The sequence below is a fragment of the Rhodotorula paludigena genome, assembly GCF_050403205.1.
Source record: "Rhodotorula paludigena JCM10292 DNA, Rt_paludigena_JCM10292v1_ctg15, whole genome shotgun sequence".
Lineage (NCBI taxonomy): Eukaryota > Fungi > Basidiomycota > Microbotryomycetes > Sporidiobolales > Sporidiobolaceae > Rhodotorula > Rhodotorula paludigena.
Window position 1 is genome coordinate 41075 of NW_027481443.1, and position 18680 is coordinate 59754.

An 18680-nucleotide genomic window follows, 5' to 3' on the forward strand; every position below is an offset into this window, starting at 1 on the left:
TCTCAATTTGGGAGCGGCTTCTCTCTACAGCACGTGCGATTCCTGCTGCGCGTCGACCTGTACGCCGTGCAGACAGGACATGAGTCAAGCCATCAACGTGCCGAAGAACGGCTTGCTGACTCTCACGGACTCGTGCACGCCTCCCCTCGAGTCGTGCCGATACCGGCCCGGCCTCCCCGCCTTCTTTGGGTGCGACTAAAGATGAGCTTTTGCTCCTCCTCCACGTCGTGGGGCAAGGATGATGCCCACGGAGCGTGAAGATGCTGGCACACAGCCGTGTGCAGGCGGCACGCCGACCTTTCGCCCTTTGCAACGCACCACGTCCTCGTCGGCCTGGTCCGCTGCCGATGCTCCGGCTTCGAGCGCACACGACCTCCCCGAATCGTCCACAATGGCGGCACTCGAGCGCACAACCTCGCAGATAAGCATGCGCAGTGAGCAAAGTCGTCGAGCGTACGCGGGAGGAGCGGGACTCGGCGGCAAGGTCTCTCGGAGAGGACCGCTCGTGGTCGGCCGAGAAGGGCGGATCGAGGAGGACAGCGAGGCCGTCACTGTGGATGAAGAAGCGGGCGTCGGGGAGAAGAACGAGGCCGTGCAGGAGACCGTCGACCGCGCAGAGGCGATGTACTCTCGCTTCTCGCCCAGACGAAAACGCTTGATTGTCGCTGTGGTCGCGTACACGGCATTGCTGGCCCGTGCGTATAATCTTGATTGCTGCTTGCGCTTCGATACTGATTTGCACTGAACTGCAGCCTTCTCCTCCTCGTCTTTCCTGCCCTCGATTCCGTGAGCCCTGTTCTCGTGCTCTTCTCAGCCAGGATTGTCCAGCCGCCAATTGCACATCCTTGATTACCAACGTGGCGCCATTGCTGACTTCTTCTGCGCCGCCGCTGCGCAGGCAGATCACCGAGGACCTCAACACTAGCGCAACCGTCATCAACGTCACTGTCGCTATCTTCATCCTTTGCATTGGTCTCTTCCCGCTTATTTGGGCACCGTACGCACAAATATGTGGGTTTCATCCTCTCTGCGCTTTGTATGCGGGTGTGCATTCGTGCGCAAGGCAGCCTGATGCTGAATTATCACGTTCTTTGGCCGCACAGACGGCCGCCGACCCGTCTACATTGTGTCGCTGCCGATCTTCGCGCTCGGCGCAATGGGAACCGCTCTATCGCAGTCGCTCGCCGCATTGATCGTCACTCGTATCCTTCAAGCCTTCGGTTCCTCGCCGGTCCTCTCTGTCGGCGCCGGAACAATCGGCGATCTCTATGCCAAGCACGAGCGCGGCACCGCCATGGGCTTGTTCTACGTGTGTCGGTCCACAGCTCAGTGTGCCCCGAGCGAGTTTTTGCTGACCGCTGTGTGTCTTCACCCTTCTGTACAGCTTGGTGTCCTCGTCGGTCCCGCAACTGCTCCGGCCGTCGCCGGCATTCTGACCGAATACGTTCAGCCCGTCGGTACCGGCTGGCGAGCCATGCAGTGGCTCCTGATGGCTCTCGGCTGGTCGGCCTTCCTAGTTGTGCTGTTCGCTTTCCCCGAGACGGCGCACGTCAAGGGCGTCGACGTCATCCGTCAGGAGCGACTACAGGCGCGCGCCGACAAGGCCGGCGTGACGATTGAGATGATGCACCAGAAGGAGATGGAGAAGAGGCGAGAAATGGGTCTCGTGCGAAGGCGATGGGACTTCCTCGTCTGGGTCTGGCTCAACCCGATCACGCCGCTTCGACTACTGATACATCCGCATGTACTCGCCATTGTATGTCTTCCTGGCGTGCTTCTGTGCGAGCGACCTTTTACTGACTACGCTCCAATTCCTTCACAGTCCCTGAACTCCGCCTTCACTCTGTTTGTCACCATCTCTTAATCCCGTCCATTCCTCACTCATGCTGACATACACATTATCGCGCAACACAGCATGTCAACCTACAGCGAGTTTCATCACGCCCGGCGACGCGTTCTGAGCTGACCTTGTACTCCTGTTCTCCAGCCATTCTTGTACCGCTCAGCCAAACACTTGCACCACGGTACGACATCAACAACGCCGCTATCCTTGGTTGCTTCTATCTCGCGCAGGGTACGACATGTCTCAGCTCCTTCACCTGCTACGTGAGCTAACTGCTCTTCACACAGGCTTCGGAAATGCCCTCGCCTCCCGATACACTGGCAAGTACGCCGACTGGACGCTGAGGCGGTGGCTCAAGAAGAAGAACGGGCATTACTACCCGGAAGACCGGCTGCGAGCGAGTATCATCGGCGGCGCCGGCATTCTGCCTTGTTCCGTCCTTGCGCTCGGCTGGGTGCTTGACAAGGGGTCAGGCAAGGTCGGCCTGGCTTTTGCAGTCATTCTTTTGGTGGTTGATGGCATTGGATTGATGGTCAGCAGCTTGCTGTTGTTCTCTTCTCGACTGTATCCGGCTGACTTCCCTGCCGCAACTGCAGTGCGTCTTGACACCATCAAATACCTACATCGTCGATGCGCTTCCAATGCGATCATCGGAAGGTATCGCCGTCAACAAGTGCGTATCTTTCATAGACCAGACAGAGCGCCGCTCACCCGTGTGCGTTGCAGTGCATGCCGTTATGTCCTGTCAGCGGCCGCATCCGCTTTCGTGCTTCCCATGATCAAGGCCATTGGCGTGGGCTGGACCAACACGTGCGTTTCTCCATTTGTGGCACCCTTTCCTGCGGATCTGCTGGTGTACCTGTCTGAACGCGTCCTCTGCAGCTTTGCCGCCTTCATTGTCTGGCTCGGCTGCGGCTTGGTGCTGCTTACGATTCGCTATGGAGACCAGATGCGTGCCGCCGGGACGCGCTGGGAGGGCGGGGAGGATCTGACGAGCTCATCGCCGCCACCTGCGCAAGCACCCGGGGCAGAGGACGGCCTGGAGAAGGCAGCGTCGAGTGCGTTGGACGGTGCGCGGCGGGGCACAAGTAGCGCGGCGTCAACTGCGGTAGGAGAAGAGGCCTTACGAGGTTCAGATGACTCCGCCGCCGGAAAGAAGGGTGAGGGGCGGCAGGAGGGAAAGGCGGACGCCGGCTCCCATAGACACACTGCATAGAGTTGCTGCATCTTGCAATATGCACGCCCTTTGTCTCTCATTTCCTCAGCAAGGCAGAAGCGAAAGATACGGTACATCGCGCTTCGCGCGCTCGAGTCTAGGGCGTACAACAGGAAAGGGTCTGTGTCGTCGCTGCCGCTCGAGAAGCGACGAAGTCGAGGACGACAAGCAGTTGTCTATGCTACTTTGGGCGTCTTGGCCAGCGAGAAGTGATCAACGTCGTTCCACAGCTTGAGTGCCGCCTCGCTGCCTTCTTGTGCGCGCAGGTCCTGCCTGCCCGTGATAACTTGAGTCGTGAACTGGCTTAACTTTGCGCAGCCGCGCGAAGAGTCGCTGACGGGCAGGCCGGCGTAGAAGACTGTCGAATCGGAAAGTGCCGAGGGGTCAGCGTGAGAAGGCCGTGCGAGGGAAAAGCAGACAAAGACGGACCCTGCGCGCTCATGAGGACAATCTTGTCGACGATGCCCACGATAGCGCCATCGACGCCCTCCAGTCCGCCCGAGCCGACCATCTCCTGCAGTGCCGGCGGCAGTTTGACGCGGCTCTGCTCCTCCATGAAAGTCGTGATGCGCATCGAATCGCCCTCGCCCTCGAGCTTGGCGAGGAAGTTGCGCATGGCCACGTGGTGCGCGGGTGTGAGCGTCTTGGTCATCGTGCCGCTATGCGCCGTGATCTTGCCCTCGTCGCCCGGTTGCCGCAAGACCTCGATCGGGTAGTCGGTCGCGAGGTAGACCGTCTTGATCTCGGGATGTACGCGCTGGATGTCACGTAGCGCGGAGATCAGAGCTGAGCCGCAGGGTTCGAGGAGCGTCGGCGAGAGTGTCTCGGTGCGCCAGTGTACAGCGACGAAGGGCGAGAGCGAGGCGGCCATTGTCTCGCCGAGGGCGGTCCAATGCGACGAGTAGTCGAAGTAGGCGTAAGGGTGCGGAAGAGGGAAGTCGAAGGGTGACACGGAGGCGACGACTTCGGGCGAGAGGAATGGGTATCGCAGGTTGTACTGAGCAATGAGGACGGCCGGCGTGCGCAGATCCTCCGAGACAGCGCCACTCGCGGGAGGCTCCTGCGCCAGAAGCTGCTGGACGACGTCGACTCCGAATTGCTCGCGCACGGTCGCCGACTTCCAGTCGGACTGCGGCGAGAAGAACGCCTTCGGCTCGAATTGGTCGAAGTCGAGGCTGCGGTCAACGAGGCACATCTTGCGTGCCGATAGCGCGATCGTCTCGGCGGGCACGGCAGGACCGCGGACGAAGGAGAGTGTCTGCGCAGTCGGCGGAGTGCGCTGACGGTCGGTCCACGAGTAGAAGTCGTCCGACGTGATGTAAGGAATGTTGAAGCGCGACAGTGTGTCTTCGGCGTAATAGAGAGAGAAGGGGTTGTGGTAGCATGTGCCGAAGCGCGAGCGCTTGACGTTCGGGAGGACGAGCGTGCGGTTGAGCGCGAGGGCCAGCAAGCCGAGCTGGTACAGGTGCAGCTGCGCCTTGGTCTCCTGCTCGCCCATCCACCCAACCAGGATGAAGCGTCGGGTGCTGTCCGGGTCGGTGGCAGACGTGAGCTCGAGATTGTGGATGGGTGCGGCGTCGTCTGTTGCGACACCCGCTTTCGCGCCGGCGACCTTGCGGAAGCGGTCGCTGTTGGGGACCTGCTGAGGGTGCGGGTCCGCGCCGGGTGCGCGAGGCGGAGGAATGACAGGGTGCAGGAAAACGCGCGTGGGTTCTGGCGGCGGGTCTGCTGTAGCTGCTCGCAGCGACGGCATGACATCCTGCACCGCATTGGCTCTCCCGTACGTCGCCTGCTCCTCGTCGCCGTCTCGATCCCAGCTGGCCGTGCTCCGGTGGCGCACAACGAGGAGCAGAGCCACGATGAGGCTCGCGAGCAGCGCTAACCGTCGAGGCGTCCACGCCGACCTGCTCTTGCTCGTCCCGCCTCGCTCCTGCATCCACTGCGGCTGGCTGATCGCCGTGCGCTTCGACGGCGGCGACATGACCCTTGTGGCGCTCGGCGATTCGGGTATGATGCGGAGGGCGGCGGCATGGGGACCACCATGAGGAGGGGTCGGCGGCGAGAGCATGATGGGGATGGTCCTGCTCGCCGTACGCTTGTGCAAGTGCGCGCCAGCGCGCTGCACGACGGTCCTGCGCGGCGGCGTCGAAGCTGCGCGGCCAGTGAGCGTGAGCGCGAGCGACAATGGGACGATCAGGAAGTGCGAGCCAGCCAGCGAGAGGGGACGTACGAGGGCCGTCCATGGCGGACGACTGCGCGGGGACGAATGCAGGCAGGCGAGAACTGCTGCGCAACCAGCGCTAGCAGCGAGCTCGGGGAAGGACGAGCGTTGCCTCGCGGCCGCGAAGACCGGCACCCGCAAGTTTGGCGCGCCTCGACGCGCGCGGGCCTCGGCGCACGACCCTCTCGCGCAGCTGATGACAACGACAGGAGGCAAGCGCCCCGCTCAATGGACCAGATTGTTAGAGCTTGCACAATGGAACGCTGGAGCGCTACAGCCCAAGTCCAGAAATGCGGGCTTTATCGACCAGGCGCACGGAAGGGACCCGGGCATCGTTCTCGACAACAACGCAGGCCGTACGGGGCCGTATCCGGGGCAATGAGGCGTTCACACTGGCGCAACCTGCCCCTTCTACAACTTCTTGAAGAGAACACGGCTCTGAAGAAGCCGTACGACGATGATGAGAAGTGCCGCCGTGAGCGACAGTCCGCCGGCATAAAAGATGGCCGGTTGGTAGGCCTCGGCTCCCCGCCCAGGTCCGCCAAACGCCTCGAGCAGGTAGCCTGCAATGGGGGAGCCAAGGAGGTAGCCGAATGACCAGAAACTAATGGCTGCACACGCGGACGAGCATGAGTCTTTCCGCGAATGTCGAGGATTGCGCTGCCCGACGCACTCATGGAGAAGACTGTGCCCAACCGGGCAGAACCAAAGATGGACGCAATTGTGCCGGGAATGAGACTGAACATGCCGCCACTGTAGACCTAAACGTCAGTACTGGACTGTCCGGCGCCGGGAACAGCAGAAGCACGCACGCGCAGAGACCGTTGATGGCAACAAAGACGCAAAGCGGTGGAAGAGTTGTCGCGAGTGGCCAGATGACCAACGTGCTGGTGCCGACCAGCAGCAAACAGAGCGAGAGGGAGTTCAGACTTCCCAGGTATGCGTCCGCGCCGAGGCCAAACCCGATGCGCCCAGCACCGCTGGCGAGATTGAAGCCTGTGTAATTTTCATGAGCGTGTCTCCGTACGCACGGAAGGGGGCGTCTTTGACCAGGCAGCAGCGTAGACGTACCGGCTACGAGCAGCGATGCAGCCGATGTCGACATCCCGATGCTCGTGGCGTACAGCGGAATGAAGAAGGGCGGCACGAATAGCGGGAAGAGGGCAAGCGAGGTCCCGACGAGCAGTAAGCAGAACTTGATGTCCTTGAATAGGTCGCTGCGAGAGCAGGGGCTTCAGCGAGGCACTTGCAGATGTGTCGAGTCGTCAACGTACCGATCAAACACCGTGACGCCGCTGCCGCGGAACGACTGCCTTGGCGCACGCGATTTTAGGGCGAGAGCCGCTGGCACGTTTGGCAGTGTGACGATGAGGGCGATTGCGCGGAAGGTCCAGGCCGGACTGAGACGCTGGAGCAGTTGGTCCGTGACGATACTCAATACAGCGCCACCAACGCCTGCTCCAGAAAAGACAATGCCGGTCCTGTCGAGTGACGAGAATCAGCATTGTCGTTGCAGCACGGTCGGAGCGGACGGACGCTCACGCGAGGTTCCGTCGTCGAAGGAAATAGGTTGCGGGGAGCATTGCCGCCGAAAAGAAGCAAAGCGCCTGACCGAGTCCGAAGAGGAATCCTTCCGTGATGAGCAAGCCGGGCACGCTGTTGATGCAGAAGCTTCCGAGCAGCGGCCCCAGTCCCGCGCATACCGTACCAGCGAGAGCAATGCGGCGCTGTCAAAGCAAGGGTGAGTCCCCAATGGCAAGACGCAATCGATAGGTGGGCGAAAGCGCACCGGGCCATACGCAGCGACAGCGCGATTGATGGGAATGGCGAGCACAGCCTGCATCGTTGCCTGGGTCGAGCCGATCCAGGCAAGCGTGCCAGCAGGAGCCACGCCCCTTGTCGTGAGAGCGTCCTGGAGGACGCCCCCTGCGATATTTTACCCTGCATCAGGGACAGAAGCAGCCGGAGCGGCAAGTGGAGGAGATGCGCACAACTGTACACTCCGCCCGTCGTCGTGAAGAACAGGATGAAGCAAGACGCCACTTGACTCCAAGCGAGGAAGCCAGCATCGGGGTAGGAGTCGAAAGCTGTGGAACGGTAGAACGGCTTCAGCAAGATGTGTGGGGGGGAACTCGACGTTCGAGGCAACGCGAGCCGGCGCGCGAGCGAGAGCGAGGGCTTGCTCAACGCCGTGGTAGACCTCTTTGGTGAGCTGGAAAGACAGCACGGACCTTCGCGATGCGCTGGCGGTTTGTCAGATCCGGCAGAACGGTCGGAAAGATGAGGGGAGCTAGCAGCTGTCGCGACAGACGGGCTGCGCGCGAGCTCCTCTAGCTCGACGCTTGTGGAAACCATGGCGCGACTGTGGCAGCTGGCACAGGCGGAGGAGACACGGGAAGGCGCGGTGCGAGAGGAGGGCGGCTCCCCACCGCCTCCCCCCCGCACCCACACCCACGTCGCATCCTCGGGTACCTACCTGCCTAGCACATGCTTCCCACACAAAGTCGCAGAAGATGATGGTGAAAGGAGTCGTTACAGTTGCGAAGGGCCCAGCCCTTCATATGCGGATGCGATGCGGTGAACGTTACAAAAGGGACGGCCACAGAGCGATAAGCTGCGAGCAGCCAGTTACCGGCGCTCGCGCTCCGGGTCCATGACACGCGCATACTCCAGCAAGAGGCGGAAGAGGTCTGCGAGGCGTCGGTAATCGTGAGCAAGGAGTCGAAGGGACAAAGAAATCATGAGGACGAAACATACACGCCTGCATATCGGTCGAGCGCCAGAATTTCTGCGCCCACTCCTTGCCAGCCGTCGCGATCTCCTCCGCGAGATCGTCGTGATTGCCCGTACGTTCAGCGTCGAGGCCGCCGTCGAAAAAGGCGAGGATGTTGTAAACGTCCGAGTAGTCGAGTCGGACTGGGACCTGCAGTCGACGAAATGTCAATAATGAGCAACCACAAGCTTTTGCGCCATTCGAACGAACGTAATGGAGCCAGGGTTGCAGACGCGGCGTCTGCCACTCCGTGTAGATTGTCGCCTTAAGGGGAACCTGGTTGCTCGAGAGGTGGGCGCGGAATCGCGCCGAGTAGGCGTTGCCGTCGACGTCCATGACGTAGCGGTTGTCGGCCATAACCTCGAGCGGATCCTTCTCGACAAACTTGATTTCGTTGGTGCGGATGTGGTCGCACAGATCGGGGCGGCATTGGACGGGTCCACCGGTTGCGCGCACGTTGCTGTATCGCTCGTTGAGCTCTGCGAGGGTCGTGTCGACATCCAGCTGGTACTCGCGGCCGAAGCGATCAATGCGGGTTTGGCGAAGAGGGCGCGTGCGGGTGTCGTTCGAGTTGAGGAGAGTGAGCATGCGGAAACGGTGAGACTGGCGCCACCTGGAGGGACCAGTTCATCAGTACTGCATCAAAGGTGGAGTGCCGGAGGAGACTAAAACGCACTTCTGGTCGGGGTCGACGGCGATGCCGTCGGGGGAGCCGCGCCAGAGAAGCGTGCTCTTCTTCTCACGGAAGGTCGACTCATTCTCCGGATTCAGGTCGTACTGGATCGTAGGCGTCCACAGCATGTCTCCGTCGGCGCCGGTACTGCGAGAAAACTGAATCAGCATTGTCCATTCGCGTAGAAGGTGCAACGCGGCAACACACCGAGACATTGCGAAACTCGGACGCAGGCCCTGAAGGTAGACATGGCCTGAAGTCGCGCCGTGGATCTCGAGATTTTGCGGGTTGGTGCAGTAGCTCATCTCCCTGGAGTGGAAGCGGACGAAAGAAGGGCCGGGGGGAAGGAAGTGGTTTTCGAGGCCAGCGACCTTGCGCCTGAGCTCCGAGTCGGGCGCGCAAGTGCGCTCGCGCCACGTGTGGTACGTCTCGCCCTGAAGCTGAAGCGCCGTCTCGTTGACCCAGCGATGCTCGCGAGCAGCGTTCTTGTACTCCTGCATGGCGTCCCAGTCGATCTGGGTGAACGAGGCGTCGTGGAGATAGAGAGGGACGACCATGTCGGGAAGCATGTGGGCAATGTCCTTGAGGAGAACCTCGAAGCCTTCGGGGACGGGGTCGCGCCAGCGAGCACCGGAGCGGCGGAGTTTGCCGTTCTCGATGAAAACAATGGCGTGATCGCGACCTTCGCCCTCCGAGTCCTCGAGACGGGCGACGCGCTCGCGCAGCTGCGACGGCCTGACCGAGAAGTACGGTTCGACTTGGCTGAAGGTGGAGTCGAACTCGTCAATCAGCTGCACGTCGTGCTCGCGCGCCCAGCGGTACCTGCGCAGGGTTCTGGTGTCAGCTTGAGAGTAGTATAAGCAAGAGACGGCTCGACGCACCACTTCTCGAACCCAGGTGGTGGCTCACGGCCAAAGCGGCGGCGGTACTCCCGGACGGCCTCGTCAAGCGACTTGCTTTGTCGCTCCACCTTTGCAGTCCAGTTGGCACGCGCCTCTCGCATGAGACCGTGAATTGGGTGCTCCTCGTAGGCGCCGCGGATGTTCGGCATGGGAACGGCGTAAGCGTATGTCGAATGTGGTGAGCGGAGAACGCCGTTGCGGTTCAGCGCGGTTGTCGTCCAGCTCGTAACCTTCTCAACGTGTTTTGTTGCGACCGGGTGTCCGATGGCGACCATGATGAGGACGAGCAGGGCGAAAGGGAGAAGGACGAAGAGCACGCAGCGCATGCGCGAGATCGCACGCACGCCAGAGCGGGTACGCCATACAAGCGGGGCCGCCGTTGTGCTCGTCCGACGCGTCCAGCTGGCCTTGCGGTGTTTGAGGTCGGCCGAGGTCGTCTCGTCGTTGAGGAATGGTGAGGGTTGTGCAGATTGCGGGATCGCGACATAGGTGGTCGAAGGCCGGCGATAGGCGCCAGAAGCAGTGAGAGAGGCCATCGGGAAGGCTGCACCGACGCAGCAAAGCGAAGAGAGAGAGAAAGAGAGCGAGCCTTGCGACCTGAAGGACCCGGAAGAGCTGCAGCCGTCAGAGAAGCCTGCCCGCGAGGGCGGAAAGCAATCGAGACATGGCAGGTGCTCCAACTGCTCGCCTGGGCTCATGCAAGACGAGGAACCAGGGGTACGAGGGGCTGGTTCATCAGCCGTTCAGCCGGGAGAGGAAGGCGAGGCAAAATTGGCCTCTCCCCTTGCGCTGTGAGACCTGTCTCGTGGTCTCAGTTTCGGTCGCTGCAGACTTCGCCGGGACGGCTCAGCATGTATACTTGTCGCCGGCGGGATTCCGGGACGGAGGTCGTTTGTGGCTTGTTCGTGGCCAACTCGTGGCAGAACGCCAACGTCTCATTTGACTGTGGCCCAACTGTGGCCGCCTAGCTGATCCCACGTGACGACCGCACACTAGCAGTACAGCCGAGTGCCCGTGCTCGACATAGGTACGCGGCGAGCGCGACGACACGGGAGTGGAGGGCGCCCGTCGGACGAAGATCATCTCCATGGCGAAGCTCGCTATTACTGCACGTGATGTCTGCTGCACGTGATGCGAGAAAAAGAAGTCAAAGGCGGCCGGAGAATTGGCGACGCGAGCTCCGGCAGCGCAAGCGCCCGCGCTTTCAAGTTGTGGCTGCTGGCCCCCGGCTTTCCTCCTCCTCCTACAGGTCGCGATCCTCAAGGCACTGCTGCACTATGTCTACGCTCGCTCAGGTCGGTGCCAAGCACGTCGCGAAGGGTGCGCATAGCTGCTTCCATCGTCTCGCACAGCCTCGCTCGCTCACCCGTTATCTCTCTGCAGGCGTTGGTCGCTTCACGGAGCTCGTCATGACGGAGGGCAAGGGCTCGTACGTCAAGACGGAGTGCGGTCGTCAGATCCTCGACTTCACCTGCGGCATCGGCGTGACCAACCTCGGTCACTGCCACCCGGGTGTCACCAAGGCCGCCCAGGAGCAGGTCGGCACGCTTGTGCACGGTCAGGTGCGTTCTCTCAACACCTACGTGTGCCCGCATTTACTGACGGGCACGTGATGCGACAGGTCAACCTTGGCTACAACAAGCCGTACCTGCAGCTTATCGAGAAGCTCCTCCCCGTCATGCCCCACAAGTCGCTTGACTCGTTCTTCTTCTGGAACTCGGGCGCTGAGGCGGTCGAGGCGTCCATCAAGCTCGCACGGCACGCGACGGGCAAGCAGAATGTCATCGTCGTCCAGGGGAGCTACCACGGCCGCACGTTCGGTACCATGGCGCTCACCAAGAGCAAGACGATCTACGGCGCAGGTTACGCACCGCTCATGGTGAGCAAGAGAATCGCCACTTCAAACGGTCCGGTCCCCGATCGTCGCGCTTTTCGGCGGGACTGACTCGTCCTCCATTCTGCAGCCTGGCGTCTTCACCACCCCGTACCCGTACTGGCACCAGCTCGGTCTTCCTCACACGACCTCGAACGACGAGCTCGTTGAGAACGCCCTCTACCGCGTAGGTTCGGCCAGATATTGACCGGTCATCGTTCGAGACTGATCGTTTTCTCGCCCGCCCAGCTTGAGCTCCTGCTGAAGCAGGAGACCGCACCTCGGGACACTGCGGCGATCCTCATCGAGCCCGTACTCGGCGAGGGCGGCTACATCCCGGCGCCGAAGGGCTACCTCGAGGGCCTTCGCCGCATTTGCGACGAGAACGGCTTGCTGCTCATCATTGACGAAGTCCAGACCGGTTTCGGCCGTACTGGCAAGTACTTGTGCGTGCATTCTGTGTCTCGTCTACATCATCTTCAGCTGACGCGATACTGTACGACGCAGCGCCATCGAGCACTGGCCCGAGGTTGTTCCCGATGTACTCGTCATGGCCAAGGGCATCGCCAATGGCTTCCCGCTGTCCGGCATTGTGTCTCGGAAGGAGCTGATGGACAAGCAGCCGGTGCGTTGCGCACTCTTCTGCTTACGACACATGCGAGGAAGCTAATGCGATTTTTTTCACCTTGCCCAGGCTGGCTCGCAGGGCGGTACGTACGGCGGTAACGCCGTGGCATGCGCAGCAGGCGGTGCCGTGCAGGATGCCTTCAAGAACGAAGGGGTGCTCGAGAACGTCGCCGCGCGGTCTGAGGAGCTCTTCGGCCTTTTCCGCGAGCTCCAGGCCGACGAGACGATTGGCGACTGCATCGCCGAGGTTCGCGGTCTTGGTCTCATGGTTGGCGTCGAGTTCAAGTCGCCTACGGACCGCTACACGCCGGCAAAGGGCAAGGTGCCGGCCAAGATGGCCAGTCGTGTGCAGAACAAGTGTCTCGAGAAGGACCTCCTCGTTTTGACTACGAGCGTGTACGAGACCATCCGGTGCGTTTCGGTCCCTGCCCTTTTTCCCGCTTGCGCTCACCCTCGCTGTGCAGCTTCATTCCGCCACTCAACATCTCGAAGGAGGACATGGCCAAGGGCTGCGCCATCATCCGCCAGGCCATCGCCGACGTCGTCCGTGAGGGCTGAAAAGACTCCGCCTTGTATCATATGTCTAGAGCCTTCTCCCAAGCATTGCATGACTTTCTATTCGTCGATGCATGCTCGTGATCCCCTTCGTCCCTTGCAGCGAGAGCAAGGTCGCACTCCGCTTTCCCCCTGAGCCTTTGCTTGGTGTCGAGTGGGGCGTGTCCCCTTCTCCTCGTCATCTCCGTCGCATCGTGATCCACTTGTCGAAATAGCTACCATGCTCCGCTCTGCTGCTCTCTCGCTCGCCCGTGCTGCACCCCGCCGCGCCTTCGCGGCTGCGCAGGTACGCAGCCTCCCTCCGACTCCCCGACTGCTCACTCACTCCTCTCGCCGTGATGTCACGGCCACCCAGGTGCGCGGCATCGCGTCCGTCTCGCCGCTCTACACGACGACGGCCACCTCGTCGGGCTCGCGCGCGGATGGCAAGGCAACGACCGAGTCCGGTCTTGAGCTCCCGATGGATCTCCCCAAGGCCCTCGGCGGCGCGGGCAAGAAGCACAACCCGGAGGAGCTCTTCGGAGCGGCGTACGGCACCTGCTTCCTCTCGGCCCTCGGTGCGATCCACGGCAACCTCAACAAGGGCTCGAAGCCTCTGCCCAAGTCGACCAAGGTCGATGCCGTCGTCACCATCGGCAAGGATGCCGAGGAGAAGCTCCCCGTGCGCTTCTTGCATTTTCACCTGTCTATCTCGAAGTATGACACTGACTGGTATGGCGCTCACCTTCTCCAGGGCTTCCTCCTCGCCGTCGAGCTCAAGGTTTACGCTGCCCCGCTCAAGGAGGTCGGCCTGAACGACCAGCAGGTCAAGCAGCTCGTCGACGAGGCGCACAAGATGTGCCCTTACTCGCGCGCCGTTGCCGGCAACGTCGATGTCAAGCTCACCATCGTCTGAATGAAATAGATCTGGTGCGTTTGTCGACTCGCCGGTCCTAACGTTCTCTCGACTCATCTCTGTGTATCCACCAAATGCAGTGCGCGTGGAACCTGTGAATACCAGAACCTGACTCCCGCGGCGTCACGCTGAGAGAAGGCCAACGTCATGCCTTCGCCTGCCTTCCCGACTGACCGCGACCCTGTTCATTCTGCCTTCGTTCGCCCACTTCTCTTCGTTCCTGCTTTCCCCGCTGGTTTCGTTCTTTCCCTTATGCCGTCAACGCTCTTTATAAAGATGACGGACGCGCACTTCCCCGTCAATCAGCGTGAGCAATTGGCTCGGGTCAAGGTTGTTGCGGCAGCTTGACACGGGCCGCAGCTGACCAGTTGTCCCGCAGACATCCCGCTCCTCAGCCCTGTGCACGCGCATGGTCATGCCCCTTGCGAATTGGACCCGCCATTGTCGCTATCCCGATCCCGCAAACCCAGCTTTCGCCGTCTCTCCGCCTTCCTCCATTCGCACCTGCAAGCCGACAGAGTGCACGACCGCCCGAACGTTCTCCGCAAGAGCTCGCTGCCGCCTCACGTTCTGCCCGGTTCGCGCATTGAACGGGTGGTCTCGCTCGAGGACGACTTGCTGAACGGCGCGCAACAGGCTCCGAGCCGCGAGCGCAAGCGTGGCTGGTCGTTATTTCGCCGTCGGAGTAGCGAGGGGCGTTTGAGCGCTCCCGTTGCGCCATCGCTGCTGTCGCATGGCCTCGACGTCGATCGGCAGACGAGTCCGCCCTCGCCCTCCACCTGTTCGCATCTTTCAACCGTCAGCTCCCATTCCTCGAAGGCTTCGAGCCTCTTCTCGGATGGCGACGGCCCGCACACCCCTCCTAATCGTCACGCCGATCTGTCCGAGACCTGCCACTCGTCGACACCTTCGCCGCATGCCGCAGAGCCGCTTCCGCTGCGCTCGCCCAGCCCGCTCTTCCCCGCCCTTCCCACCGTGCAGCTCGCCTCGCCGTCGGATCTCCCAGAAGCGAAGCCGCGCTGCCTGAGCTCACCGTTGCCGCCGCCGGCGAAACCAAGCAGAGCAGCGCCGCCTGTCCCGCTGAGCGAGACGCGCATGGTGGGTCCGCTGCAGCTGGCAGAGGACGAAGATGAGGAAGACGTGGATGCGGATGCCCCTCTATGGGGACTCGGGCTCGAGCTGTTGCAAGCGCATGAGGAGAAGGACGAGACGTCGGAGCGGGGCAAGAACGGATCGGTCGTCGAGCTGTCCATTGAGGAGAAGGAGGAGGACGGGAGTCGCAGTCAGGTCGTGTCGCCAGGGGACATGATGGATGGTGCGCGGATACGGGCGGGCGGTGCCCTCGACATCGCAACGGAGGACGTTCGCGAGGTCGTGCCATGGTCGCTCGACATCTACGACCTCTTCCCCGTCCCTTCCGATCGACTCCTCGTCCCGCCGCAGCAAGCGCCCTCGTTTGACCCGGCTTCTGTCCCGCTGCCTACGCCGACTCTCGAGGAGGCCGCAGAACTCGCCGAGTCGCCCGTTCGTCCTCTGCTCTGCGCTCCCGCTCTCGCCAGCCTCGCGGCTCCGGCTTTGCAATCTTCAGCTGAGCTGCCAGTTAATGGAGACGACGCACCTAGCCCTTCGAGCGACACGCTCGACTTGAATTCGCCGTCCACCATGTCGCAGTTCGACCCCGCCACCGTCACGAACATTGCGCCCGTACCGCTACTATACGCGGCGGAGTATGGGTATAAGGAGCTTTCGCAGGGCGACGCTCAGGAGCTGGCGGTCTCTGCAGCGGCTGGCGTTGGCGGGGAGGACACCGAGGCCAGCGAGGGACTCTTTCCGGGCGTTCCGCTGGAGCAGCAGCGGGCCGTCGCGGCTCTCGTGGCGCTCCTCTGGTAACGACGAGGATTTGTATCGTACAGACGCTAGCCCTTCCTCGAATGAACTCCGAAATGAGAGCAAGAGAAAGGTGCAGGGCCTTCTCAAGCTGGAATCGCTCTTCCGGCACGACTCGCAACGGTCCAGCCACGCGTCCACAGTCTCGTCCAGTCCCAGTGTTGGTGTCCTGCATTCAGTCTGGCGGTGCTGGCCAGGTTGACATCTCGGTCTTCGCTTGGACCTCGTCCGCGTCTCCTGTCGCCCCGCTTTGCCTCCGCCTCTTCACCTCTTCGCGCTCGCTCCGCTCGGAAGCCCTCCGAGTAGCGCGCCGGAGTCGCGATGGACCTTTCCGAGCCGCTCTCCGACGGTGCCGCTCCCCCGCCTGTCCCGCTCGCAGCCGCTGAGCCAGTCGACGTTGCGGCAGCGCCCTCCGACACGACTACGCTCCCCATCTCCGACGGGCTGTGCGACGCCCACGTCAAGCCTACTGAAGAGGACCGGGCTCTGGGCGAGTCACGTCCCAAGTCTTCCGAGGCGCCGCTCGGGGTCGACGAAGGCGACGACGATGTCGATGGTACCAGGCTCGAGGCGGAATCGCCCAGTTGCGAGGACGAGCGCGAACGCATACTTCAGCTTCAGCAGGACGAGTACCACCAATTCGCAGTCGAGCCGGGCGAGGTCATCGAGGTCAGCACGGAGACGGAACTTCGCATCGAGGAGGAAAAGGTGTGCTCCGCTTCGAGCCCTGACTCGAGAAGCCAGCACACTGATTGGGAGCGATACGACAGTGTGACGGAGAGCTTTACTCTCCCCGCTCGCCGCCTCCAGATGCACGCGGCGACGACGTGCGTCTCTGGCATCCTTCTGCATCGCTTGAACCATGACTGAGGCGCATTCCCCTACAGGTCTTCGAGAGCCGGCGATCGGAACCTGTCGAAGAGCTCGCCGGGGAAGGGGCACAAGCGGCTGCGCGCTCGGGTCAGAAGCATGAGTGGATGCCTTCCGGCCGCTTCAGCGCAGTACGTTGATATTTCGCGCTCATGGGGCGGCCGCTGAGACCTTTATCCTGCAGCCGACGCCACCGCCAATTGGTCCTCGTCCGCTGTACCGGCAAACGCCTCCTCACGCTCAGCCACCCGAACCGCCTCTCACGCCGCGCTCCCACGAAACCTTGCTGCGCGCCAGCCCGGATCGCTTTTCGCACCTCAGCGGCGTTCCGCCGCCTGCGCATCTCATTCCGTGGCGCTACACGCTCGAGCTCCCCTTCCGCGGTCTCGGCGGGCGCCTGATCGGCATGGGCGGCGAGGTGCAGCAGGCCATCTGGCGCGGGTCTAACGTCGGCGAGTTCCACGTGTGGTTCCGCGAGAACCGAACGGCCTTCGCCACCTTCTGCGGCAGCAAGTCGGCGATCCGCAAGGCGCTCGAGCTCGCGAAGGAGGCCCTCTACGACCCGGGCTGGCAGTGGAGTCAGTGGGAGCGACAGCGGATCGCCAGCATGGACCCGCGCTGGCTCGACTTCAACCCGTACTGCTGCCAGGCGCTGGAGGGTCGCTGGCTGCTGCCCTCGTACGCCGAAGCAACGCAGCCGAGGTCGGCGGGCGTGTTCGGCGCGGACGCAGACGGTGGCTCGGTGATGCAGCCGAGCACAGCGTACTGGCCTCCGAGTTCGAACGGTCCGCGATTCGCACCGACGCCTCAAGACCCGCGTTACGTCCCTCCGCCGCAGCTTCGCGGCCCGGAAGAAGACCGTGGCTGGAAGCCTTCTCAAGCGCATTCGCAGGACTTTCGCCAGCTTCCACCGCCCCCAGAACCCTCCAACGGAGATTGCTGGACGCGCACTACGTCGGTTGGTCCCATCCCGGCCGTTCAAGCTCGCGATGGCCGGCGCGCTGCACCTCAAGACCGCGAAGTCTCGCCAGGCCTCGCTCGCGCACGAACGCCACTCGGCCGGACGCGCACGCCGACCCGCTCGAGCACCCTCAGGACGGTCGGCAATGATGCAAGCGCCGAGGAAGAGCCGGTCTCGTCGTACTCGCTCAGGTGCGCCCGCTTCTTACCCAACCTCCTTCGCTGCTCAAGCTGATCACCTCGTTGCGCGGTGCAGCGTTCCTTACTCCGTGCTCTCCCGCTTTATGGGCCCCGAGTCGACAGCGCACTTCATCAAGCTGACGACCGGCGTCGAGCCGGTCGTCGAAGCCGGCACCTCGACCTCGAAGCTGCACCTCAGGCCCGGTCCGGGCGTGGCCAGCACGGCGCTCGAGAAAGCTCGCCAACTCTTGCACGATGTGCTTCGCAGCGAGGGCGTCGAGGCCGAAACGACCGAGATCGGCGCGAGCACGAATGCCGTGGCCAGCAGGAGCAGGTCAGACGGTTTCGACGCGGCGACGAGCAGCACGTCACCCAGCTCCTTCCGCCGCGCCGCGGCATTCTCGAGCGGAGTGGGGCAGGTGCGCGGCAGCTCGGACGACCTGGAGCAGCTGAAGCAGGATGCGCCGGTGAGCCGCGGGAGGCAGACCTGGACCCCGAAGAGCAGCGGCGGTTTCAGCCGCACGACGGAGGACCTCGAGAGAAGACGCGACAGCGGGTGGAGCGAGGACCGCCCCGAGGTCTTCGAGTCGACCGGGTCGAAGCCGAAGAGAGGGAGGCAGGAGAATGAAGACGGCGACCAGGTGCGTTCCTCCTGCGCCCCCCGCCTATATGCTGTCTGACATCGTCGTCAATCCACACAGTATCGCTCACACGGTCGCCGCCGCGACCGCTCGCCTTCGCGCGCTCGTTCGCGCTCGCCGCGCCGCTTCACCGGCCGCGATGACTCGCCTCCAGCACGCCAGCGCACTCCGCACTACCGTTCAAACTACCCGCAGGGCACCGAGCTCGAACGCTCGCGCGGCATCCGCCGCGGCGACGCCCACATCCGCACCGACCGCGACAACCGATACTCGCAGAAGCGCGAAGGATCACCGCCTCGTCCTCCGCGGCACCAGGAGGCGCAGCGGGACCGCCGCGACGGCGAGAGTCGGCGACGCGGAGGATGGCAGGAGCGCGGGAGGGAGCAGTGGAATGCGTCGCCGCCGCCGAGTCGCGGGTGGGGCGAGCGGGGTTGGCATCAGACGAAGTCGTACGGCGAGCGCAGCTGGCGGGAGCGCTACTAGGCGCACACGGGACTGGTGGAGCATGCTTGGCGCTCCCTCGCAGCGTGGAGGTGACTGCTCGAGGACTTGAAATGTTCATCG

At 62.7% G+C, this 18680-nt stretch overlaps 9 protein-coding genes across 9 annotated transcripts; 6 read left to right on the forward strand and 3 right to left on the reverse strand.

Annotated features, from left to right (window-relative positions):
• Positions 1-238: 238 nt before the first annotated feature.
• Positions 239-1864, forward strand: JCM10292_005728 (uncharacterized protein; the record flags this gene model as incomplete). Its single annotated transcript, XM_076648334.1, has 6 exons — positions 239-695; positions 753-786; positions 899-1011; positions 1104-1309; positions 1385-1756; positions 1823-1864. 6 exons carry the CDS (start codon positions 239-241, stop codon positions 1862-1864), a joined length of 1224 nt encoding a protein of 407 aa, XP_076506023.1.
• A 19-nt stretch (positions 1865-1883) lies between these two features.
• On the forward strand, positions 1884-3007 carry JCM10292_005729 (uncharacterized protein; the record flags this gene model as incomplete). Its single annotated transcript, XM_076648335.1, has 7 exons — positions 1884-1917; positions 1988-2074; positions 2131-2339; positions 2440-2516; positions 2570-2653; positions 2726-2913; positions 3000-3007. 7 exons carry the CDS (start codon positions 1884-1886, stop codon positions 3005-3007), a joined length of 687 nt encoding a protein of 228 aa, XP_076506024.1.
• Positions 3008-3235: 228 nt separating this feature from the next.
• JCM10292_005730 (uncharacterized protein) lies at positions 3236-5302 on the reverse strand (the record flags this gene model as incomplete). Its single annotated transcript, XM_076648336.1, has 3 exons — positions 3236-3417; positions 3489-5210; positions 5290-5302. The coding sequence occupies 3 exons, from the start codon at positions 5300-5302 to the stop codon at positions 3236-3238; spliced, it is 1917 nt and encodes a 638-aa protein (XP_076506025.1).
• A 389-nt stretch (positions 5303-5691) lies between these two features.
• Positions 5692-7635, reverse strand: JCM10292_005731 (uncharacterized protein; the record flags this gene model as incomplete). The annotated part of the gene is made up of 9 exons (XM_076648337.1): positions 5692-5891; positions 5954-6033; positions 6093-6276; positions 6352-6497; positions 6555-6761; positions 6823-7007; positions 7070-7206; positions 7272-7367; positions 7512-7635. The coding sequence occupies 9 exons, from the start codon at positions 7633-7635 to the stop codon at positions 5692-5694; spliced, it is 1359 nt and encodes a 452-aa protein (XP_076506026.1).
• Positions 7636-7908: 273 nt separating this feature from the next.
• JCM10292_005732 (uncharacterized protein) lies at positions 7909-10164 on the reverse strand (the record flags this gene model as incomplete). Its single annotated transcript, XM_076648338.1, has 6 exons — positions 7909-7970; positions 8038-8203; positions 8264-8666; positions 8730-8873; positions 8934-9548; positions 9608-10164. The coding sequence occupies 6 exons, from the start codon at positions 10162-10164 to the stop codon at positions 7909-7911; spliced, it is 1947 nt and encodes a 648-aa protein (XP_076506027.1).
• Positions 10165-10905: 741 nt separating this feature from the next.
• JCM10292_005733 (aspartate aminotransferase family protein) lies at positions 10906-12686 on the forward strand (the record flags this gene model as incomplete). The annotated part of the gene is made up of 8 exons (XM_076648339.1): positions 10906-10948; positions 11012-11190; positions 11250-11507; positions 11593-11688; positions 11751-11947; positions 12009-12126; positions 12196-12539; positions 12593-12686. 8 exons carry the CDS (start codon positions 10906-10908, stop codon positions 12684-12686), a joined length of 1329 nt encoding a protein of 442 aa, XP_076506028.1.
• A 217-nt stretch (positions 12687-12903) lies between these two features.
• JCM10292_005734 (uncharacterized protein) lies at positions 12904-13578 on the forward strand (the record flags this gene model as incomplete). The annotated part of the gene is made up of 3 exons (XM_076648340.1): positions 12904-12969; positions 13039-13344; positions 13417-13578. The coding sequence occupies 3 exons, from the start codon at positions 12904-12906 to the stop codon at positions 13576-13578; spliced, it is 534 nt and encodes a 177-aa protein (XP_076506029.1).
• A 1095-nt stretch (positions 13579-14673) lies between these two features.
• JCM10292_005735 (uncharacterized protein) lies at positions 14674-15468 on the forward strand (the record flags this gene model as incomplete). Its single annotated transcript, XM_076648341.1, has 1 exon — positions 14674-15468. The coding sequence occupies one exon, from the start codon at positions 14674-14676 to the stop codon at positions 15466-15468; it is 795 nt and encodes a 264-aa protein (XP_076506030.1).
• A 318-nt stretch (positions 15469-15786) lies between these two features.
• JCM10292_005736 (uncharacterized protein) lies at positions 15787-18599 on the forward strand (the record flags this gene model as incomplete). The annotated part of the gene is made up of 6 exons (XM_076648342.1): positions 15787-16173; positions 16236-16292; positions 16353-16466; positions 16520-17487; positions 17552-18116; positions 18177-18599. 6 exons carry the CDS (start codon positions 15787-15789, stop codon positions 18597-18599), a joined length of 2514 nt encoding a protein of 837 aa, XP_076506031.1.
• Between the last annotated feature and the right edge of the window lie 81 nt (positions 18600-18680).